The following is a 25,641-nucleotide window of genomic DNA, read 5'->3' on the forward strand; positions in this document are numbered from 1 at the left end:
CTAACGATGAGGTAGATTGAACAAAAAGACAAAACCCTCTTCGTGGGCACAACGGCAAGAAAAATAGCCAACAAGCAGCTGTAAAAGAGATAATGACCTCAAGGTAACCGAAAAAAAGCTTATTTTATAATTTTTTTATCGTTTCTTGGTTTCAAATTGAAAAATGTATCAATTTAAAGCTCTTTGGGTTTCAACTTGCTAAATTTATGATAGACACTTTATTGATAAACAAACAGCCCATTTAGAGAAAACGTAAATGGACCTACAGATAATATTTTATTCCACTGCGAAATCTTTAAGTTAAGCCCACTTCTGAATATCAACGTCACTCGCGTTTTTTGCGCCATTTGTGTTTTCGTTATTGGAGAGCGTAATTTTCGTTCTTTTCCGCAAATTAATTTGAACTGAAATTGAAAAGAAGTCAGAAATCAACTCAAAACAATTAAGAAATCAAACAAAAATTGGAAATACACGAATTGAAGTGAAAACTCACTCAGTCCATTTACACTTGCAAAAATTGTAAGTGATAGACTGCTTACCAATGCAGTCGTAGCGCGTGCAAGAAAGCCGACAATCCTTCCATCAGCAACAGAATCGCCACAGTCAAACAAGCCCAAGCTGCAAAAACAGGTACAACAATAACACATCCAACCAGACCTCGCGTTCCATTCAGACCCTGGACCATCACCATGCTCCACAGCACCTCCGAGAGCTCGGCATGTGCGAGGGAGAGTGCCCACAGTCGGAGGTAGGAGGCGGTGTGCGAGATACATCCGAGACAGAACTCGATGGTGTGGATGGCTTGCAGGATCATGATCTGACCGAAGTCGAACTGAAACATAACATTGCCCAATAGAAAGGATAGGTAACTTAAAAAAGTGGCACAGTCTCTCGTATACGAAGTGTTATAATAGTAATGAGAAAATCATGATTTTTTATAGCTTTCCGACCATAACTTGAAGAAATCTTTGATTTCAATGCTTCCTGCTAAATAAATTTTGTATAATAGATTATTTTTCCATGGGCGTCGCTTTAGCAGCTTTATATATGCACTGAAACCTCTTCCTCGTCTGGTCGATGACTAATGTCGCCATTACTGCTCGACAATAGTGGAGCATTTAATTCATCATCTTCATCCCCGTGATCAATTCTTCCATTGTTCACACTGATTTCGAGTCCCTCTTCATCTGAACTGCTTTCCAGTGCCAATGAAGTATACATTTGACCTGATTTATTCTTGGAGTCTCTCTTCTTATTTGTAAACTGCACCTCTGCTTGTGCGTCATCCTTCTGCGCCAGGGCTGTATAGTTGACCTTTGCTGCTCTTTTGCCACTGAGAGATCTCTGAAGAAAATCAAAGAGGTTGGGGTTAGTTTAAAAACAAGGGGTGCTCACCTCATCGTCATCATGACCATGAGAACCCCCTTTTTGAGCTGCCCCTATTGACTGGGGTTGGGCTTCGGAATCTATGACGTGGGGTTCCTGGGAGGACTGTTCGGCCAGCTCGTCATGCGAGATGAGGCCCTGCGCACCCTCCGCGTCCTCGTCAGCATTACTCAAGTTTTTGAAAGAGAGGCCCTGCCAACATACAGAGTCCGTCTCATCTCAAAACAATTAACTCTTATCCAACCCAGAAAATGACACCAAGGAGTTAAGGCAGACGTGCTTTAGTCACCACTCATGAATTGACTCCTTTTCTGGTATCTTACTAAATCTGTGTTTTTAAAATCAATTATCATGCATGTCTTTCTGGTTATGGCGATTCAACCGAAATAAAAAATTTTCAAAAAGTAAAGTCTCAAAAATCGCTTAGAAAAACTGCTCGAAATCTGACACTAAAAATGAAAAGTGTAAAATTTTTCCAATAAAATCATGTTGAATTTTAGAGCTATCCGGAAATACAATATCTTTCTCAGCATGCCAATTGTAGTTTTTTAAAAATAGCATTTTACGACAAAAATTGACTCCCCTTGGTTCATTATTTTGGACTCATTGGCACATAAGTTATGTATACAGGTGTCTCAGTTATGTATACAGTTATGTATACAAGTGGTGACAGAAAATTTGGGTTTTCAGACAGTTTGGGTTACTGTGCCCCAGACCAAGAACATTCAATGGGATAACATCAACAATCTTATTTCAGATTTTTTAAATTGTTTTTATTTTTTTTTTCGGTTTAGATAAACTATTTCTAGATACAACGTTCTAAGGGGAGCTTTAACTGGTTAAACTATCTTTCAATAGTTCTTTTTCAAGACTAAGTCATTCAGGTTATTTAACTCCTTATGCACTTCTGTCTTTTAGAACTTAACGTTGAACTGAACTTTAGAAATCAAAAGTCAAAACTCGTAAAATCAAATTTGAGAGCAAACGAATTTTATTTAAATTTCCCGAAAACAGATAAAACCACGTCCTGAAAATCTTCGCTTCTTTCATTTACACTTCAAAATGCTGAAGGATCAACGTGCCGAGCTATATGATTGCTAAAATGCTTTAACAAAAATTTTCGTTATCTTGAACAAAATGATAATTTACGGCAAAAATTAGACACAGAGGCGAAGCTGAGCTTCGCACGACTTGCGATACAACTTTGATTAAAATCAAAACAAAAAATTTGAAAAAAGAAATCACAAAATCGTTTTTGTCAATAAAAAATTGTCAATAAAAAAGCGGTCTTAAGCAGTTCTGTCCCCTCTACGGCAGAAGGGCCGGATGCTTGATTGAAGTTGAATTTATAATTACCATGTGGTAACAAAGCCGAAAATACCTGAGCAAAAACCTTTCATGGTGAAAAAATCAAAAAATATCTAAGCTAATAAAAATAATTTATGTCCCTTTTCCCCTCAGAGCACACACACGCACATATTTTTTTTAGATCCCCGAACGACCCAATAAGAGGCCACTAGATTGAAATTTAAAAGCTGAATTGGCACGAAAAAAGAAAGTGATCAATTGCTAGTTTCGAAAGCCGAATTGAAGTTTTAGATTTCCCAGTGGAAGAAATTTTTTCCCTAATATCTGTTGAATTCAAATAAATTTAAGTCCGTTTGTATTTTTAAGAGTAATTAACGTAGTGATTATTCTTATATAGGTCTTGGTAGTTTTTTGTTTGTTTTTCAGGAAAACTTCGTTATATTTATTTGAGTTTTTGTGAGTTTTTGTTTTTCAGGAAAACTTCGTTATATTTATTTGAGTTTTTGCGGTACTACTTTCAATTTTTTTTCAGTTCACTTCATTTCTGTAATTAAAAGGCAGACAAGCTACACTATTGAACAGCAAAAATATGAAAACGACAAAAAACGTAATCGAATTTTAATTTCGAAAATGTAAACCAAAAATCATATTTCCCAGCGAAACAAAAGTTATACCTTTGGCTATGTTGTTTGTTTTCCTCTCAAAGTCAGGTACCACAAACAGTCATGGGAAAGTACCATACTTCAAATTAAAGAATTTTCCAACAATCAGCTTAAAAATTCAAAGTTTTAGTCTTTTCTTTGAGCAAGTAAAAGTTGTAGTAAGTAACTTAGTTTTACTCAAGAAAACCTAGTTTTAGAGACTTCATCTAGCTTTTCCTTGGCAATGACTCTTTTAAGTCAAAAAAAGCTTGCAAAAAGTCGGTGTTTTTTAACAGCTTCCATTTTTTGTCAGAGTCGATGAACGTAGTAAAGCTTCTTTTATAGGTCGTGAAAATTTTATTCGGACAATTTGAGCTCAAATTAGATTTTTTTATTTTAAAAAACTCAATTCAATTTCTTTTTTAGAAGGAAAGCAAACTCTACTATTCTTCAGCAAAAATATAAAAATCAAAAAAAATGATTGAATCCTAATTTAAAAAAAATTTCATATTTTCTAGCGGAATTAAGACTTAAGTTATTGATCCGGTTTATTTTCAAATTGTGTAAACTTTATCATGATTGTGTCAATCATTAAATATATTTTGTTATGAATGTGGTCGGATCAATCTGTGATACTCGGAGAACAACCGGCAACCATTGTGAGCTTCTGACTCCAATATCATTACGCATCGAATTTAAATTCAGCATTTGACCTCACCTGCAATTTTGATTTGTAGAGTTTTGATTAACATGGTTCAATTACCATAGAAAGTTTACTATACTTTAACAAGCTCTAGGAAATGTATCTATTTCATCTAAAAACTCACACAAAGAGGCATAGATGTATTTCGCAAACAAGCGAGAAAACAGCAAAAAGTAGCTTCAAGAAGTCTTAAAAAGTGAAAAAAAGTTAAAATAGGGATTGGAACGTAACATTTTTGATTTGCGCCGGAATCGAACCTTTAACTAAGAGATTACGAGTCTCAACATGGTTGCTTGATGTTGGTTATTCAAACTCTAGCCATCAAAAATAAATAGAATAGATGCTATTAAATTGTTAATGCTATGAGCAAGTTTTTGCAAGTTAGGTTAGAAAAAAAAGAGATATGTAATCTAATACACGAGGATCTAGTTGATTTCTGTAAAAAAAAAACCGTTTTTATTCTGTAAAAAATTTCTTTATTTCTATGTAATAAGCGCTCTAGAGAAAATCTAGATTTCCTGAAAAAAATTTCGTTATTTCTAAATAATGAGCGCCCTAGAGAAAATCTAGATTTGAATCTCGACTCACAACTTTCAACATATGGTGAAAACTGCACTTTGCAAATACAAGCGGAAAAAGGCCAAAAAGTAGCTATTAAAACAATAACTGTTTTATGAAAAACATAAGTCTTGAAAATTAAAATTGAAACATAGCCAATCGCAGATTGGAAAAGAGTAATGAACGCAAGTAAATAGAAAAACACTGACTTAGTTGAAACAATCTCAAAGTTCGAAAAAAGATGCCTCATATACATTAACAGTTTCATATAGATGCCTCAGAAAGTTTCACATACTTTAACAAGTTCTGGGAAGAAATTTATCAATAAAAATTCACACAAAGAGGCATAGATGCATTTCGCAAACAAGCGGGAAAACAGCAAAAAGTAGCTTCAAGAAGTCTTAAAAAGTGAAAAAAAAGTTAAAATAGGGATTGGAACGTTAGTTATTTTATTTGTGCAGGAAGCGAACCTTTGACTAGGAGATTACGAGTCTCAACAAGGTTGTTTGACGCTGGTTACTTCAACTCTATCCGTAAAAAAAATTAAATAGAACAGATGCTATTAAATTCTTAATGCTATGAGCAAGATTTTGCGAGTTAGGTTAGCAATAAAGAGATTCGTAATTTAACACACGGGTTTCTAAATGACTACTGTAAAAAATATATCAGGTTTTACTCTGTAATAAATTTCTTTATTTCTATATAATGAGCGCCCTAGAGAAAATCCAGATTTCAATCTCGGCTCACAAGTTTCAACATATGGTCAAAACTGCACTTCGCAAAGACGAGCGGAAAAGTCAAAAAAGTAGCTCTTAAAACAATAACTACTTTACAAAAACATAAATTTTGAAAATGAAACTTGAAACAAAGCCAATCGAAGATTGCAAAAGAGTAATGAACGCAAGTAAACAAAAAAACACTGACTTCGAAAAAAAATCTCAAATTTCAAAAAAAGAGATTCCTCTTAAGCTCTTTGAATTTCAAGAACAATTCATGATCGGCGCTGTTTTGATAGCATTAATCCAACTTAAAAAAATTGAATCAACAGGTATGTTTTTTCTTCTGCTGGAAACCTGAAAATCAAATTCAATTTTCGAAACACGTTTTTTCGCGCCATTTTCACTTTTGTATTTGGAGAGTGCTATTTACGTCACTTTCATCAGATGAATTTAAATTAACTCAAAAAGTGCATATATACCTAATTGCATTCATAAATGCATCAATATGGATGAATTCGCATCTAGTTATTAGTTCATTTGAAGACTTTTTCCTGAATAAAAAAAGCAAAACAAAAATCACGACGATCTATATAAGAGTCTTCACTACGTTTATGAATCCTAAATCAGAGGTTGTTCGGCGAACTCTTCTTGGGCCCAATTAGTTCTTTTCAAATTAATTTGAAATGTATATTTGAACGCGGCGGCAAATAGCTGATTTTGTTTTGCTCAAGAAAGTGGAGCTGACGCGTTGAGAATGAGAGCTAAGTGCATCATATCCCGGATAACAATGAATCAAAATTATTATTTGCTAAGCTTTGCACAAAAATGTAACACTCGTGTCGAAAAAAAATGGACTGACCGTAATAACATTGGGCGTGCAAGCTTTCGATTGAAACTTTATTATGCTTGAAACGAGTTGTGTCCAAGAGCGCGTTGTTATTCGAAAATTAAATGACACAATCCTTTAGACAGATGCGAAGCTGAATTTCGCATAGAGGAGCAAAACACACTGTCTGCGCCAAAGACAGACGACTGGTAAGGCACCGAATAACTTCTTTCCTCGCCCAAAAGGCATCTACGGCTGATCTTTAAATAAGTCAACCAAAAATGAGACATGGAAGGTCGCTTTTTAAACAGAATTTAACGGCCATTTACTTTTTCCTTCACATTATGGCTACTCACTTGAAAGGTCCGGCGAAAAGCAGATAGAGGATATTAATTAAATTGAAGACCTAGCATTAACCATTTATATAATCATTTACATAGTTTAATTTGGAATTATCGAACAAAAAGCGCATCGAATTCACAACTAGTCGTAGCACACAAATGGAATCGATGACACAATTAATATCAAAAAAGGCTGCTGCGAAATCCGTTAATTTATCATTAATCCTAGCTTGACTCGTTTAATTTCAAACAGATTCGATGCAGTCTACAGTATTTACTTAACATATTTCAATTAACATTTCAATTTTGTTCTCCGTTGTCAAATTTTAATGATACAGTGATGTAAAGTTCATTGTTTTCAGATTGAGTCAGTTGTCTATTTCTGGCTTAGTTTGACACACTTTGTTACCACAGTTTGGTTTTGGCATTGGCATGTTTTGGTTCACTCCTCGAGTGGGTTCTCGATGATATGTTTGAATGTGAAAGGCATGAATAAATGTCCGTCTCCGTGGTAGAATTTAGACTGGAACTCCACCCTAAACACAGAAGTTTACAAAAACACTTCCATGCTTGATCAATGTATCTCAAAATCTTACGTACAAATTTTCACAAAAAAGTTTCGAATGTTAACGACTTATAACATCCATAACATAGCCAATCGAAGACTGGAAAAGAGTAATGAACGCAAAAAAAAACACGTAAAAACTTAAGCAAGGAAGCAGAAAAAAAAACTGATTTTCTTTTTGCAAAAGCTTTACTTTTCGAACTTTTTCATGAAATTAACAATTTGAGACACAGAGGCGAAGTTGCACTTCGCATACACAAGCAAAAATATGACCGATAACGCTAATGGGAAAAACTGAATGAGTACAACTTTGAGTCTACAAAATTTCTTAAGTGACGCACGCCAAATATGAGTCCACATAATTGCTAAGTGACGCAAGCCAATTATTACGCGTTAGCAGTACCAATCAATTTGAAAAAAAAAAGAAATTTACCACTTACATGCCTCAATTTATAGAGCGGACGAATTTTAAGTAGTATACGAAAAATTTCATTAAAAACATCCGACCCTGCACAGGTTCGAACCCTCTTAATTTGCTGCTGGTCTCCTTCCCCTACGCTACAGATCCACGATGCCTTGAAGCTAAAGTGCTATTTGTAATATAATAGTTAATATCCTTAGCATTGACTGTACTTAATAGCTGGATCAAAATGAACACTTTCAAAATGAACACTTTTTGTCGCAACAAATGCATAGAAAACAATATTTGCAACTTAGGTTGGAAAAAACAAGAAGTGCATCAATATTTTAAGACAAAAAAAACAAAAAAAATCAGCAAGACTTATATAAGAGTCTTCACTACGTTCATTACTCTTAATTGTCGGTTTTATATCAACTAAACAGCTGTGTAACCGTGACTAAATTTGAAAGAAATTGACAGATCAGACATTTCATAATATAAAATATTACATGCAATAAATAATTGCATGCAATAAAATATAAAGGGAAAGTCTACACTGCTAACGATGAGGTAGATTGAACAAAAAGACAAAACCCTCTTCGTGGGCACAACGGCAAGAAAAATAGCCAACAAGCAGCTGTAAAAGAGATAATGACCTCAAGGTAACCGAAAAAAAGCTTATTTTATAATTTTTTTATCGTTTCTTGGTTTCAAATTGAAAAATGTATCAATTTAAAGCTCTTTGGGTTTCAACTTGCTAAATTTATGATAGACACTTTATTGATAAACAAACAGCCCATTTAGAGAAAACGTAAATGGACCTACAGATAATATTTTATTCCACTGCGAAATCTTTAAGTTAAGCCCACTTCTGAATATCAACGTCACTCGCGTTTTTTGCGCCATTTGTGTTTTCGTTATTGGAGAGCGTAATTTTCGTTCTTTTCCGCAAATTAATTTGAACTGAAATTGAAAAGAAGTCAGAAATCAACTCAAAACAATTAAGAAATCAAACAAAAATTGGAAATACACGAATTGAAGTGAAAACTCACTCAGTCCATTTACACTTGCAAAAATTGTAAGTGATAGACTGCTTACCAATGCAGTCGTAGCGCGTGCAAGAAAGCCGACAATCCTTCCATCAGCAACAGAATCGCCACAGTCAAACAAGCCCAAGCTGCAAAAACAGGTACAACAATAACACATCCAACCAGACCTCGCGTTCCATTCAGACCCTGGACCATCACCATGCTCCACAGCACCTCCGAGAGCTCGGCATGTGCGAGGGAGAGTGCCCACAGTCGGAGGTAGGAGGCGGTGTGCGAGATACATCCGAGACAGAACTCGATGGTGTGGATGGCTTGCAGGATCATGATCTGACCGAAGTCGAACTGAAACATAACATTGCCCAATAGAAAGGATAGGTAACTTAAAAAAGTGGCACAGTCTCTCGTATACGAAGTGTTATAATAGTAATGAGAAAATCATGATTTTTTATAGCTTTCCGACCATAACTTGAAGAAATCTTTGATTTCAATGCTTCCTGCTAAATAAATTTTGTATAATAGATTATTTTTCCATGGGCGTCGCTTTAGCAGCTTTATATATGCACTGAAACCTCTTCCTCGTCTGGTCGATGACTAATGTCGCCATTACTGCTCGACAATAGTGGAGCATTTAATTCATCATCTTCATCCCCGTGATCAATTCTTCCATTGTTCACACTGATTTCGAGTCCCTCTTCATCTGAACTGCTTTCCAGTGCCAATGAAGTATACATTTGACCTGATTTATTCTTGGAGTCTCTCTTCTTATTTGTAAACTGCACCTCTGCTTGTGCGTCATCCTTCTGCGCCAGGGCTGTATAGTTGACCTTTGCTGCTCTTTTGCCACTGAGAGATCTCTGAAGAAAATCAAAGAGGTTGGGGTTAGTTTAAAAACAAGGGGTGCTCACCTCATCGTCATCATGACCATGAGAACCCCCTTTTTGAGCTGCCCCTATTGACTGGGGTTGGGCTTCGGAATCTATGACGTGGGGTTCCTGGGAGGACTGTTCGGCCAGCTCGTCATGCGAGATGAGGCCCTGCGCACCCTCCGCGTCCTCGTCAGCATTACTCAAGTTTTTGAAAGAGAGGCCCTGCCAACATACAGAGTCCGTCTCATCTCAAAACAATTAACTCTTATCCAACCCAGAAAATGACACCAAGGAGTTAAGGCAGACGTGCTTTAGTCACCACTCATGAATTGACTCCTTTTCTGGTATCTTACTAAATCTGTGTTTTTAAAATCAATTATCATGCATGTCTTTCTGGTTATGGCGATTCAACCGAAATAAAAAATTTTCAAAAAGTAAAGTCTCAAAAATCGCTTAGAAAAACTGCTCGAAATCTGACACTAAAAATGAAAAGTGTAAAATTTTTCCAATAAAATCATGTTGAATTTTAGAGCTATCCGGAAATACAATATCTTTCTCAGCATGCCAATTGTAGTTTTTTAAAAATAGCATTTTACGACAAAAATTGACTCCCCTTGGTTCATTATTTTGGACTCATTGGCACATAAGTTATGTATACAGGTGTCTCAGTTATGTATACAGTTATGTATACAAGTGGTGACAGAAAATTTGGGTTTTCAGACAGTTTGGGTTACTGTGCCCCAGACCAAGAACATTCAATGGGATAACATCAACAATCTTATTTCAGATTTTTTAAATTGTTTTTATTTTTTTTTTTCGGTTTAGATAAACTATTTCTAGATACAACGTTCTAAGGGGAGCTTTAACTGGTTAAACTATCTTTCAATAGTTCTTTTTCAAGACTAAGTCATTCAGGTTATTTAACTCCTTATGCACTTCTGTCTTTTAGAACTTAACGTTGAACTGAACTTTAGAAATCAAAAGTCAAAACTCGTAAAATCAAATTTGAGAGCAAACGAATTTTATTTAAATTTCCCGAAAACAGATAAAACCACGTCCTGAAAATCTTCGCTTCTTTCATTTACACTTCAAAATGCTGAAGGATCAACGTGCCGAGCTATATGATTGCTAAAATGCTTTAACAAAAATTTTCGTTATCTTGAACAAAATGATAATTTACGGCAAAAATTAGACACAGAGGCGAAGCTGAGCTTCGCACGACTTGCGATACAACTTTGATTAAAATCAAAACAAAAAATTTGAAAAAAGAAATCACAAAATCGTTTTTGTCAATAAAAAATTGTCAATAAAAAAGCGGTCTTAAGCAGTTCTGTCCCCTCTACGGCAGAAGGGCCGGATGCTTGATTGAAGTTGAATTTATAATTACCATGTGGTAACAAAGCCGAAAATACCTGAGCAAAAACCTTTCATGGTGAAAAAATCAAAAAATATCTAAGCTAATAAAAATAATTTATGTCCCTTTTCCCCTCAGAGCACACACACGCACATATTTTTTTTAGATCCCCGAACGACCCAATAAGAGGCCACTAGATTGAAATTTAAAAAAAAAACGAAACTTATTAACCAGATAAAAAATCTAAGCTAATAAAAATAATTTTTGTACCTATTCCCCTCAGAGCACACCCACGCATATAATTTTTTTAGATCACCGAACGACGCAATAAGAGGCCACAAGATTGAAGTTTAAAAAAACCGAAACTTGTTAACCCGATAAAAAAGACAAAAATGAAAAAAAATGTTGGCAAATCGAGTTGGTAAAATTACAACCTGTATAAGAAACAAATTTCGATTCCACCAAACATAAGCTGACAAAAAATATACCGAATTTTTTTGAACCGGAATAGTTACCGTTTAAAAAACAGGTCCTAGTCAGATTCGAACCCACGACCTTTGGCGTCCCATTCGTATTCGTTACCTCGACGCTAAGTGTGTAGGAGACAAAAAGAAATAAGAATTCATTATGAACCAAGGTACCACGAATCCAGATGAGTCCTGTGGACAAAGTTGTTTACGGAAAAAAGTCTAGTACCCGATTGCAATACCCTTGCTTATCGCAAGGGTAAACAGTTAGCGTCCAACTCTAGCTCGAAACTCCAACTACTACTATATCCTCCACTACCATTTACAAAACTTATGTCTATGGTAAGCTAAAGTGAAGGTTAAGCCGCAACACGGACATGCCTTAGCGGAGGAAGAACTCGATAGAAAATTCGTTACTAGCGGCAATGTCTCAGCACGTGAAAAAATACAGCCAATTAAGTCAACGAACGCTATTATTTTCGGTAACGTGGCACGCTTGTATCCCACGATTGGTACGAGCGAAACGTTGCAATTACGGCAACAGCAAAAACAGAAAAGCGATGTTTCACAAAGAAATTAAAACGCGGTTTGAACCATGGGAAAAGACGTATCGTATCAATGAAGAAGTTCGAGAAGAAACTAAAAAAAATGTAGCCTCATGGATAGAAACAGTACGGGTTAGAGCTAAAAAAAAATCTTTTTCGCAACAAGAAACAAGAACGAGAGCCATTGATTTTGATCACATAAAATAACACCGACACAACAGTTGCTTGCACAAACAAGAGAAGGGTGGGTAATACTTTACACAGGAAAAAAGCCAAAGACAAACTGTAAATGACAGAGGCCAAAGCCTTGTTCATCAATAAAACGGTTGATAGCACAAATTTTGTCATTTAGGTTCACAGAATGGAAAAAAAAGTGGGCGTTCTTGGTAAAAACGGATATGAATTAATAATTATAATAACAAAAATAATGATAATAAATTTCTTCAGTGCATTACCTTATATGTATAATTTACCTTTATATAACAATTTTATTTGCTGAATGTTGTAACAAAAAATTTTAATTGACTGCTCAATTTATGGTTTTATAAGCCCTACATTTTTTGTTCAAGCCAAAAAATTAACACAGAGGCGAAGTTGCACTTCGCATACTCAAGCAAAAACATGACCGATAACTCTACAGGGAAAAACTGAATGAGTAAAACTGGACTCATTGGCACATAAGTTATGTATACAGGTGTCTCAGTTATGTATACAGTTATGTATACAAGTGGTGACAGAAAATTTGGGTTTTCAGACAGTTTGGGTTACTGTGCCCCAGACCAAGAACATTCAATGGGATAACATCAACAATCTTATTTCAGATTTTTTAAATTGTTTTTATTTTTTTTTCGGTTTAGATAAACTATTTCTAGATACAACGTTCTAAGGGGAGCTTTAACTGGTTAAACTATCTTTCAATAGTTCTTTTTCAAGACTAAGTCATTCAGGTTATTTAACTCCTTATGCACTTCTGTCTTTTAGAACTTAACGTTGAACTGAACTTTAGAAATCAAAAGTCAAAACTCGTAAAATCAAATTTGAGAGCAAACGAATTTTATTTAAATTTCCCGAAAACAGATAAAACCACGTCCTGAAAATCTTCGCTTCTTTCATTTACACTTCAAAATGCTGAAGGATCAACGTGCCGAGCTATATGATTGCTAAAATGCTTTAACAAAAATTTTCGTTATCTTGAACAAAATGATAATTTACGGCAAAAATTAGACACAGAGGCGAAGCTGAGCTTCGCACGACTTGCGATACAACTTTGATTAAAATCAAAACAAAAAATTTGAAAAACGAAATCACAAAATCGTTTTTGTCAATAAAAAATTGTCAATAAAAAAGCGGTTTTAAGCAGTTCTGTCCCCTCTACGGCAGAAGGGCCGGATGCTTGATTGAAGTTGAATTTATAATTACCATGTGGTAACAAAGCCGAAAATACCTGAGCAAAAACCTTTCATGGTGAAAAAATCAAAAAATATCTAAGCTAATAAAAATAATTTATGTCCCTTTTCCCCTCAGAGCACACACACGCACATATTTTTTTTAGATCCCCGAACGACCCAATAAGAGGCCACTAGATTGAAATTTAAAAAAAAAACGAAACTTATTAACCAGATAAAAAATCTAAGCTAATAAAAATAATTTTTGTACCTATTCCCCTCAGAGCACACCCAGGCATATAATTTTTTTAGATCACCGAACGACGCAATAAGAGGCCACAAGATTGAAGTTTAAAAAACCGAAACTTGTTAACCCGATAAAAAAGACAAAAATGAAAAAAAAATGTTGGCAAATCGAGTTGGTAAAATTACAACCTGTATAAAAAACAAATTTCGATTCCACCAAACATAAGCTGACAAAAAATATACCGAATTTTTTTGAACCGGAATAGTTACCGTTTAAAAAACAGGTCCTAGTCAGATTCAAACCCACGACCTTTGGCGTCCCATTCGTATTCGTTACCTCGACGCTAAGTGTGTAGGAGACAAAAAGAAATAAGAATTCATTATGAACCAAGGTACCACGAATCCAGATGAGTCCTGTGGACAAAGTTGTTTACGGAAAAAAGTCTAGTACCCGATTGCAATACCCTTGCTTATCGCAAGGGTAAACAGTTAGCGTCCAACTCTAGCTCGAAACTCCAACTACTACTATATCCTCCACTACCATTTACAAAACTTATGTCTATGGTAAGCTAAAGTGAAGGTTAAGCCGCAACACGGACATGCCTTAGCGGAGGAAGAACTCGATAGAAAATTCGTTACTAGCGGCAATGTCTCAGCACGTGAAAAAATACAGCCAATTAAGTCAACGAACGCTATTATTTTCGGTAACGTGGCACGCTTGTATCCCACGATTGGTACGAGCGAAACGTTGCAATTAGGGCAACAGCAAAAACAGAAAAGCGATGTTTCACAAAGAAATTAAAACGCGGTTTGAACCATGGGAAAAGACGTATCGTATCAATGAAGAAGTTCGAGAAGAAACTAAAAAAAATGTAGCCTCATGGATAGAAACAGTACGGGTTAGAGCTAAAAAAAAATCTTTTTCGCAACAAGAAACAAGAACGAGAGCCATTGATTTTGATCACATAAAATAACACCGACACAACAGTTGCTTGCACAAACAAGAGAAGGGTGGGTAATACTTTACACAGGAAAAAAGCCAAAGACAAACTGTAAATAACAGAGGCCAAAGCCTTGTTCATCAATAAAACGGTTGATAGCACAAATTTTGTCATTTAGGTTCACAGAATGGAAAAAAAAGTGGGCGTTCTTGGTAAAAACGGATATGAATTAATAATTATAATAACAAAAATAATGATAATAAATTTCTTCAGTGCATTACCTTATATGTATAATTTACCTTTATATAACAATTTTATTTGCTGAATGTTGTAACAAAAAATTTTAATTGACTGCTCAATTTATGGTTTTATAAGCCCTACATTTTTTGTTCAAGCCAAAAAATTAACACAGAGGCGAAGTTGCACTTCGCATACTCAAGCAAAAACATGACCGATAACTCTACAGGGAAAAACTGAATGAGTAAAACTTGGAGTTTTCAAACTTTCTTAAGTGACGCACGCCAATTATGACGCATTAGCAGTACCAGTCAATTTCAAAAAAAATTTACCAACTAACAAGCCTCAATTTATAGAGCAGTCTATGGAGCAGTAATAACATGAAAAAATTTTAAAAAAAATGAAAAATGATTTTTTTTTATTTGAGATTTTTTGTGAAAATCATCCCCCTACACGCCATATTAAGTACCGAGTGATACATTTCGCTCCAAGTAACAAATCAATAACGGCAAATAAGCTTCCTTCAATCAATTTGGAACGATTTCTACGACGGATTAAATCTCCGCTTACGCGTTAATAGCGCGAAATATATCGCGCGTTAATTGTCCCAAATTGGCCAAAATGGCCTTTTTTTTGAACTCCCATAACTTGACGAAAAATGATTACAGGGGAAATATCTTTCCAGATCTAATCTCAGGCCAACAATAATTTTTCAAGGATATAAAAAAAATCCCGTCAAAAATGGCTAGTTAAAAAGTCGAAATTTGTCTGAAGAAAAAAAATTACCCCGAGCACAAATACTCCGTTACTTTCGTTACGAAAGTCGGAACAAAAAAAACCTGATTTAAAATCCTAAGCATTGGCTGTACTTAATAGCTAGTTTTTGGATCAAAATGAACACATTTTATCGCAACAATATTTGGAAAAAATGGAAAATGGAAAAAACGATATTTAATACTATAACACAAGCATTGCTTGTGTAATTATCACACAATTAAGATTCTAATAAATAGCAGCTAGACAACAAGTTTCCGGAGCCGGAAAACTGAAAAATCAAGGTTCAACAAAAATAGTCAACAAATTTTCTTAAAACGAACTGTTGGAGCAGCACCGACCTACTTTTTTGCCCGCAAATTTGAATTTTATTATATCCATCTATATCAATTTTTGTTAACCGAGGTTTAGCATACTTGATTGCTTCGTTCATGAACTAATACACTACGCCACTTTCTAAACTAAAAGCTGGGAAAACGTTTTTTGCTGTTTTGCTATCGAAAAGTGAATGCTGAGAAAAAACTTCAAAAACTGCGTTTGAAAACTTTGAAACTGAATTTTTCAAGCTAAACCATCAAAAACAAAAAATGAACACAAACACATAATCTTAGCAAACAGAAATAAATGTCTTTATATTCATCAAAACTTATATCAATAACTTCTCACCAAGAACAAAAATATCAAAACATTGCGTAATAATAGTTGGAAAAGTCTCAATGAACGCATGTAAACAAAAAAATTAAAACTTTCGAATTTCGAAGAAAAACCATCCTAAATTTCTTTGAATTACATGCATTGATGGTAATTGGCATAATTTTCTTTAAGTAAAATGATTTAGAGAAAACTGGTTCGTTAGTGTAACTACACAGGGAGACCAAAAAACAAAAAGAGGCTCGAAGTAGTGTTACTCTAACGCAGGCAACAGAAACAATTTCTAAATAGTGTTTTCAATTAATTAGTGCAAAATAAACATACACATAGACGAAGCTGCTGTACAGCAAAGTTTTGATCTCCTTGATTTGAAAGAGAAAAGCTGCAGTGAACGAACAGTTTGCTCAGCGAAAAAAATCCTACTGCTCGTAACTCAATACAGCTCAAAAAAACTTAAGTAATGGAGCTTCAGATACGTCAAAAAGATAAATACAAAAAAAGATAAATACAAAAATCGATTTGAAAATAAAAAAACTGATACTACGCACCCGGATTTCGAACCAACAGTCACCATTGTTCACCCTTCAATAAACTACTTTCGCGTTAATTTTATTCTTAGGGATCAGTAGCAGAATAACGCATAAACTTCGCGCAATCCGTGCACTAAATTATGCCGCTTCCGTTAAAACAAGTGCACTGATCATATAATACTACGCTCACTTAGGTACGAAAAAAATCTTGATTGCCGTTTACAACATCCAGGAATTGATTCGCAAAATATCTCGACAAAGAACAGTTTGAATATACCTTTGAGAAAAAGCACTTTGAATAAGCATTTTCAGTTTTTTTTAATTGACACAATTCCATAAAACAGATGGAACAATGACGGTAAATCTAGAAAAGATATCATTAGTTTATCAATTATATTAACTATTAACACGAATAATTAGTCATTAATCATGACACCAGAACGTGAACAGAACTGAGGAGAGATAAAAGAAAGATATGACTCACGCTGACCAATCGGGTGTTTCGTCGCTGTTTAAACCAAAGAAAGAGAGAACTTACACACTATTTTCCAATTAAAATTAATGAATAAAAGGTATAAATGGGAAAAACACATGTTTTAGATTTTCATGCTGAATATCTGGTAATAATATGCTATCAATTTCATCGAGAATGTTGATTCCTAACGAGGTATTTAAAACTTTGAACCCATTTGTAATATCACAGAAAGATGTTGGATACCAGATATATCTATCGTTTTAATGCTAGAATAACCAGCCGAATTAGCTTTAAGCCCATAAAACATCTGAGTAAATATAAAAAAAACAGCATTGATTAGCATTGAACAATTTTTTTTAAAAGACCGTGCAGTTTTAATTTTACTAAGACCGTGCAGTTTTAATTTTACTAAATTTATATAAAATTATTACACTATTGTATCTTTCCTAATTTCATTTTCGATTTTCTTTTTTGCGTTTAAATTTTTATGGAACTTCACATTTCCTAATTTTGTGCTAAAATATTAAAGCAAGTTAAATAGATGATTTTTTAAAAATTACTGCGTACTATTCAAGAAACATAGCCAACATACATTTAGAAAAGAGAGTCAATGAACTAAGTAAACAGAACAAAAATCATTACTAATTTTTGAAAAAGTGTCAGAGCACACTAAAAGCCTGCAGATCTGGTTTGAAAAAGTGTCAGAGCACACTAAAAGCCTGCAGATCTGTCAGAGCACACTAAAAGCCTGCAGATCTGGTTTCCAATATATGTGGTTTTTCGTGAGTTGTCAAAAATTCGAAGACCCGAAGGTGCGTTACACGCTAGTTGTTCTTGAAGTTTTTGCTTTAAAATTTGAAAGTTCACACTTTCAAATTTTAAAGCAAAAACTTCAAGAACAACTAGCGTGTAACGCACCTTCGGGTCTTCGAATTTTTGACAACTCACGAAAAACCACATATATTGGAAACCAGATCTGCAGGCTTTTAGTGTGCTCTGACAGCACCCAATTACAAGGTTGGTAATTTCAAATTTTATAAGCTTTTTTAATTCCAACTTTCAGTCAAATCCCGAAAACGTCAAATCTCGAGAACTACAAATATTCGAGTGGTCATATTTGGAGGCAAGGTTCGCAACCCCTGAGAGTACCCTGACAGCATCCAACTACAGGGTAGAGAATTTCGAAATTTGAAGAAAAAATTAATTCAAGTTTTTTGAAAAATTTTGAAAAAAAATCACAAAAAACGCTGTATCTCGAAAACAACACGGATTAGAGCAGTCATAATTGGAGGCAAGGTTCGCAACCCCTGAGAGTACTCTGATAGCCCCCAACTACAGGGTAGAAAATTTCAAAATTTGAAGAAAAAAAATTAATTCAAGTTTCCTGAAAATTTTTTGAAAAATCACATAAAACGTCATATCTCGAAATATACAAGGATTAGAGCAGTCATAATTGGAGGCAAGGTTCGCAACCCCTGAGAGTACTCTGATAGCCCCCAACTACAGGGTTGAGAAATTCAAAATTTGAAGAAAAAATTTAATTCAAGTTTCCTGAAATTTTTTTGAAAAATCACAAAAAACGTCATATCTCAAAAACTACAAGGATTTGAGCAGTCATAATTGGAGGCAAGGTTCGCAACCCCTGAGAGTACTCTGATAGCCCCCCAACTACAGGGTAGAAAATTTCAAAGTTTGAAGAAAAAAAATTAATTCAAGTTTCCTGAAAATTTTTTGAAAAATCACATAAAACGTCATATCTCGAAAACTACAAGGATTTGAGCCGTCACATTTGGAGACAAGATTCACAATCCTTGAGCGTGCTCTGACAGCACCCAACTACAGAGCTGGGAATTTCAAGTTTTGTAAATTATTTTGTAATTCGTGTTTGAAAAAATTTTGAAAAAAATCACATAAATCGTTGTATCTCGTACACTAAAAGGATTTGAGCATCCTTAATTGGAGGCCAAATTCGCAACCTCTTGGGAAATCCCGACAGCGTCACACTATTGGGCTGCTTATTTTACACTTAACACTCGGTGGAATAACCACTGAATTCAAACAGGAACATCGAAAAAAAATCTTAAGCATTGCAACATACGATATAGCTTAAACATGCAAAAATAATACGTTGAAAAGGCTTAAATATGGCGAGATAGTGAAGCCCGCATTTAAATATATAATAGATAATAGATTTATGGCTGACACTTTTTTTGATAAAATTATTCCAATATGAATAAACTGGGTCAAAAGGCAACGTTTAAATTCCGCTGGAAATCTAAGAATTAAATTCCTCTTTCGAAACTAGAAACTGTTCACAATTTTTTGCGCCATTTCTATGTTCATATTTACGTAACTTTCAGCAGATGAATCTCAATTGAACTCAAAAGTACATTTATACCTAAGTGCATTCATAAATGCATTAATGTTTGACTGCACATCTGTAGTTATTAGAGCATTTGAAGACTTTTTCCTAAAAAAACACCAAGACCTATATAAGAGTCTTCACTATGTTCATTACTTTTTAAAAAGAAAACTAAGCAATTGGAGAGCAAGCTGAAAAGTTAGACAAGCCAATTAGACGATCTTCATCTAGCTGCATTTGGTCGATCGAATAAACTCATATCAAACATGCTATTAAAAAACATAAAACGAGGTTTTAGAAATAGACAACGAAATAAGACTAGATTAATTGAGATGAATTAGCTGATCAAAGTAATGAAACATGCCTTGAATAAAAACAAAAAAAAACCTTGAATAATAAAACTTATGCTACGTGTCAGACTCAATCCTCCGACCAGAAAACTTGGAATCTCGTGTTTTCGTACCTGCGCCGATAGTTAACACTAGCCACTAATAATGCAGCTACAGATGCTGATAAACTCAATTTATGCAACAAAAACAGTTTCCTAAGTGCAGCATTGAAACTCCGCCCCGTAAATTCATGTCATTCTAACTATGCCACAAGCTAAACAATCAGCCCCAGACAATCAGCACTAAACCTCAGTCGCTGTCACTAAACAATCAGCGCTAAACCTCCGCCCAGAGTCTCACGTTATTCCAACTATGCCTAAACAAACAGCAACAAAAGCAGAGAACAGATGCTATGAAATGTCTAATGTAGCAAAAAAGTCATCAACTCTTTTATTTGTGAATTTCACATATTGCAAATTGGAAAAAAGTAAATTAATTATTAAACAACGCTCGCTGGCTTGCATGTGTAAAAAAAGGAACTTATCATAAGCGCTAGCTGTATACAAAAAATTGAAACGGTCTCATGAAAAGAACGTTACCTGAGTAAAAAAACAACGCCATAAAAAAGTTTTCCATCCTCTTGAAACATCAACCGTTGACTCTTTCTGAAAAAGCAAAATTAATTTAAAAAATGATTAACCAATTATTTTGAACTTAAAAGCTTATCGATCATAACACAACAATCATATTAGAGCAATTTTGTTTCAAACCAATTGTGTCTTTTTAAAACCCCCTTTATTATGAAAAACGATACAGAAAAATTTTCCACAGAGGCGAAGCAGAGCTTCGCGCCACTCTTGATACAATTCAAACATAGCATTAAAAAAATGAGAAACAAAAAAAGTTTAGGTCCCTCCCGTTACGCAAACACACACATTATTCGCTCATACGACGCAATTTAGGGCCACAAAGCCGATATAATTTAGGCAAAAACCTTTGAAGCTAATTCAATTAAAGAAAAACGATAAACGAAATTTCAATAAATCGAAGTTGGTATATTTACGACCAAATAAGGCACTTTTTTAATACAACAGATTTTTAAATTGCAGATATGCTCCGAGTAAGTTTGTTGATTTACAAAAGTACGAAAAAAAAATTGGAAAAACAACTAAAATTGGATATCATGTGGCCGAAGTAAGTCATGGAAAAACAGATTCTAAGTTACCGTGCATTTTCTGATTGCCACAATTTTTCATCTAAAAAATGATAATTGAAAAAATTGGATCATTAGATAATTATATATTCTGCTGCAAATCAAAAAACTGAAATCACCTTTTCAAACAGATCCTATTTGTCGCGCCACTTGCCCACTATTAGTGAGCGTATATTGCCCTCCTTTCAACACTGGAAAATCTACGTTCATGACTTAGATTTCACTCGTTTTTTAATTCACTTCATTAATTAACTCTTCATTGCGATGAGCTAACACGCGAGCCTACACAAAATGCTCAAACTTATGTTATTAAACAAAAAGGCCAAGCTGCACTTCGCGAGCAAAAGCGATAACACCGTGAAAGTAGCTCTAAAATAATTAGTGTGAATAAATGAAGAAAGTGTAAAAATAAGAAAAACACTTTGCCGGAACCGAACCACAACCTGGAAATCAAAAGCCTCACGCTCTCGCATCTGCGCCACGGTAGCTTAGTTCTATACAAACAAAAAGGTAAGAAAACAGCTTCAGTTGCTATTAAATTGTAATTTAAGCAGAAAATTGCCACTAAAAAAAATAAAACTATTGCTGTGCCGTAAAAAAATATCTCCGACCTAGAAATTAGGAGCTTCATGTTCTCGCATCTGCGCCACGGTTGCTTGGACATACACTAACACTAGGCAGGAAAAAAGCAGGTACAGATGCGCTCAAATTATCGATGCCTAAAGAGCACTTTTATTTGTGAGTAACGTTGGAAAATTGTACAAGCTCTGCTTTTGTAAAATTTTACAAATTAGGAAATCATCTTTTAAAATTCCTAATGGTGCAAGTAATTTAATTCCACAACTCAGTTTGTATAGTTTTTAAATTCTTTTTGCGAAAGTTTTTTCTATAAAACAAAAAGTGAAATTAAATTACATAGACCGAGAGCAAATGAGAGAAAATGAAATTGACCGAGAGCAAATGAATCAGACCGAGAGCAAATGAAATTTTTACATAGACCGAGAGCAAATCATCAGAGCTATCATCTATGAAACTATCAAGATTTGGTTTGAAAGGTTTACCAATGGAATCCGGGTATAAAATGCCAGATTTCTTCATCCGCACTAAGTTTTGCATCGTAGTGAAACTTTTCATGAGTAAAAAAATTTGTTCGTGCAACCTCTCTCAGCGAGAAAATTGAAATCATCATTGTGGAAATTTTATTTAACTCGGCTGTTTCTTACTTTTTTGAGCGAAGTGAAAAATTTAGTGCAGAAGAGGAAATATGGCATTTGCAGACCTGAATTAACTTGGTAAGTCATTGAAACCAATTACTGATAGTTTTAGAGGGTAGCTCTGATCATTTGCTCTTGGTCTATGTAAAAATTTACTGAACTTCGAAAGAAATATTGTCCAAAATGGGTACTGAGAAGAAAACAGGCACTTTAGAGAGCTTAATTTTGTCCACTAGTGATTCCTGAAAAAAAAACGATCTAGATATCTGAAAACTCACTTCATTCAATACTGCTTAACTTTTATTTAATTTTAAGCTAGTATTGAACGAAGTGAATTCTCAGATATCTAGATCGTTTTTTTTCAGGAATCACTAGTGGACAAAATTAAGCTCTCTAAACTTTTATTTAATTCTGAACACAGAGGCAAAGCTGCGCTTCGCAAGCACGTGCGAGAACACGATCAAAAAGCAGCTCTATCAAGTGACAAACGAAAAAGTAGAAACAAGCCTCGAATTTGCAAAAACTCGCGGCGTAGCAAAAACTCAAATTAGCAAAAATCTGCGACCTAGCAAACTTGAGTCTCACGCACTAACCATTCAGCCACGGATGCTTAAAATCCCCAAAAACTATCCAACAAAAATGCAGCTACATATGCTAATAAATTGCCAATTCGATGCAGCAAAGGTAGCATCAAATACAAAAAGATTCAATTTTGGATTTAAAAAATCGTAAATCATAAAGCCACATTATGAATAAATTAGGCATTTCAAAAAATTGCAAGATATATTGAGTTAGAAAATTTCTGAAATCGAGATTTTTTTTTATTGTTATGTTGTTTGAAACAAATAGCTTTCTTCGGTTCACTTGATGAATTAAGAATGCATCAACTGTGTAAACTTATAACTATTCGAATGTCAAAGCACATACTATCAATCAGCTGTAAAGGTGCAACTAAATATCAACGGTGCAACAAAATATCAAAACATCTTATTGCCAATTCGATGGAGCAAACATTGTTCCTTTAAGTCCCAACAATAATTGCGACTTAGTCGCAACAATATCTGCGACTTAGGTTGGGGAAAAAAGAAAGTTCGTACTATAACACATTGCTTCGCAAGTGTAAGCAGCACGCAAATTCTGTTCTTTTTGCACTAAACTGGTAAATTTTGTTGTTATACATCTTAATCGAGTTGAGTTGACAACAACTTTGAACTTACTAAGCCACCACCAATACAAGATCCCAATACGATACTGACTGGCGTTGAATTTCAAAAGCAAAACTCTTGACGCTTAAGTAAGATTAACTACCCCTTTTAGTCAATTCTTTTTCAAAATCATGTAATGTTCAATGATCATCATTTTCAAAATTAGGTTATGATTCAATTTCAAATGTGTTATGTCAACAGCTTCGGTTTTGTTTCAGACTCTTTGTTAAAACATTACTTGTTCCTCAGATGTTTGGAGGGAAGAGAACTCCATTCGAGTACAGAATGAGTTGTCTACCAAATTGGAGCCTTCATCCGAGTGCCTTCTCAAAGTCAACTTTAAAAGCCAACCAGATAATGGCCAAATGTTTTCTCCCTATGATGTAATAATTTTACTTCGATTGGTAACTTCAAACTCGGAAAAATATAATTAATACTGGCAATACTTAAGTTTAAGTTCAATGCTGACGAGGACGACGTACAGGGTGCGATAATTTGCTGACCGGGGTCAAATTTATCATTTGAAAGTGACATTTCTTCAAAATACCTCAATTAAATTCATCTGGGAAATGTGAATCATCCAAAGTCTTTAAGCATTTGAACGATTTTCAAGGTAATAGCCACCGAGGCCTTATCATCTTTATGGGAATCAAATTCGACTCCAAGTAAAGACTCAAGAAATAAAAAATTAAAAGATGCTCGTTGTTCTCTCCGATAACATCTCACAGTATCTAGCAAAAACCAAACCACTCAAACTCACTTTTGAAGCGAAATTTCATTTGGGTTAACTTTTTAGCGCAAACTTTGATTTGAGCCATTATTTGCTTGAAACAATTACTCAAAAGTACACCGAAACCGAACTTACATGTGAAGGGTTCTTGTGCTGGCAATACAACACAGCTGGCTTGAAAAACAGCATCCACGGTACACATAGCAGTCCCACCAAGAGCAGGATAACCTGGACTAGGTGCTGTCCCGAGTAAAGGGCTTTGTCCGGCTGTTTGAGCATGAACATGTTGGTGAATGTGATGAGGAGCTGAGGTGCATCGGGAGACTTGGTGTAGTCGAAGGCCAGCCACTTGAAGAAGATCATAAAAACCAGGTAACCGAACAGACCCCCGAGGAAGATGAACTGAAATGCAATCATAACATTGCACTTATGGTAAAAATCATTTTACAAACTATCGTAGAAAAAAGCTATAAACAATTGTAGCAAACAAATGGTTGAAAAGAAGGAAACAAAAAAATTATTGAAATATGTTCAACTTCCTAAATTCGAAGAAAAAACATAGCCAACAGCACCAGCGGATTTAGGTACTATTTTGAGATATCCATTTTTGGCTGACTTACCCTAAAATTTTTCTAACGGCGCCTTTGGCGCCAAAATATGCTAATTGTGAGGGATCGCAAAATAGGCTACTTCTTGTATTTTTGGAAAGCTCGGAAAATCAAATAGGTCGACCGACAAAAAAGGTCGACAAAATTTTCAAAATATGAAGCCATTAGCATAGCTGCTTAGTGGCCTCACATGGCGTCGTTTGACGACTGAAAAAAGTTTTTGCATGCAAGTGTGTGTGTTATGAGGGTGAAGGAATCAAAATAACTTATAATTAGTCTTGAACGTTTTGATTTTTTTTCGTTTTTTGTTTTGTTTTTCTTTTCTTTTTTTTCCGGCTTTTCGGCCTATGTTATACATATGTTTCAGTTTTTCACATATGTTTTCAGGGTCGAGTGATATATTATAAAATCTTTGGCTATAAACCTTTTCTAAAAAAAATTTAGTACAAAAAGTTAAGAAAACTTCGAAGAAAACTGGTGTCGTTTATAACTAATTCAAAAACTTTTCTACGCGTGTATATAGTTCTTTGCACACCACGCGCAAATAACGACACTAATTTTTAAAAATATGGAAAAACTTATGTTTAAGTTACTTCCATGAACAGGGTCGGATCGGTTTTTGCTACTTACAGAGCCACCGGCTACCCGCGTTCTTAAGTGGTGTTGTATGAGAAGTGTTTTTCAAATATTAAAACTTGAATAGTATTTTTTGACAAAGGAAAATCTGTTTGATGTTCGAGTCACTGAGGGTAGTTAAGACTGTTTTGTAGTTCTTGATTAACTTTTTTAACTGTTTTTTTTAACTGTTTTGTTGTATGAGAAGTCTTTTTCAAATATTATAACTTGAATAGTATTTTTTGACAAAGGAAAATCTGTTTGATGTTCGAGTCACTGAGGGTAGTTAAAACTGTTTTGTAGTTCCTGATTAACTTTTTTAACTGTTTTTTTTTCAGAAATGGTCCCGCTCAAAATAAACTAATTGTGAGGGGAGAGGGCGCACCAAAAAAACGCGA

At 34.7% G+C, this 25,641-nt stretch overlaps 2 protein-coding genes across 9 annotated transcripts in view; both read right to left on the minus strand.

Moving 5' to 3' along the window:
* Positions 1–1,763, minus strand: LOC134851240 (V-type proton ATPase 116 kDa subunit a1-like). Of its 2 annotated transcripts, none has more exons than XR_010164223.1 (3): positions 1,396–1,763; positions 540–832; positions 1–404 (listed from the first exon to the last, which is right to left on the minus strand). XR_010164223.1 is itself a non-coding variant. In XM_063867237.1 (3 exons), exons 1-3 carry the CDS (start codon positions 1,219–1,221, stop codon positions 395–397), a joined length of 465 nt encoding a protein of 154 aa, XP_063723307.1. In that variant the 5' UTR covers positions 1,222–1,384; the 3' UTR covers positions 1–394. The 2 variants fall into 2 exon arrangements, 1 of the variants encoding a protein (XP_063723307.1); XM_063867237.1 differs by lacking the exon at positions 1,396–1,763 and adding an exon at positions 1,060–1,384.
* Positions 1,764–6,521: 4,758 nt separating this feature from the next.
* Positions 6,522–25,641, minus strand: part of LOC134851198 (V-type proton ATPase 116 kDa subunit a 4-like) — a 30,874-nt gene continuing 11,754 nt past the window's right edge. For 2 of the 7 annotated variants that reach the window (XM_063867170.1, XM_063867168.1), the window contains exons 12-17: positions 24,156–24,422; positions 23,529–23,666; positions 16,977–17,000; positions 9,402–9,584; positions 8,546–8,838; positions 6,522–7,018 (exon numbers count right to left, since the gene is read on the minus strand). In XM_063867170.1, the coding sequence (XP_063723240.1) occupies positions 6,925–7,018; positions 8,546–8,838; positions 9,402–9,584; positions 16,977–17,000; positions 23,529–23,666; positions 24,156–24,422 (999 nt within the window). In that variant the 3' untranslated portion in view covers positions 6,522–6,924. Of the gene's footprint in view, positions 7,019–7,975; positions 8,411–8,545; positions 8,839–9,065; positions 9,351–9,401; positions 9,585–16,976; positions 17,001–23,528; positions 23,667–24,155; positions 24,423–25,641 lie in introns of those variants that run through there. The other 5 variants (XM_063867172.1, XM_063867173.1, XM_063867169.1 and 2 more) reach the window with 5 other exon arrangements.

The sequence above is a fragment of the Symsagittifera roscoffensis genome, chromosome 7 (genome assembly GCF_963678635.1).
Source record: "Symsagittifera roscoffensis chromosome 7, txSymRosc1.1, whole genome shotgun sequence".
NCBI lineage: Eukaryota > Metazoa > Xenacoelomorpha > Acoela > Convolutidae > Symsagittifera > Symsagittifera roscoffensis.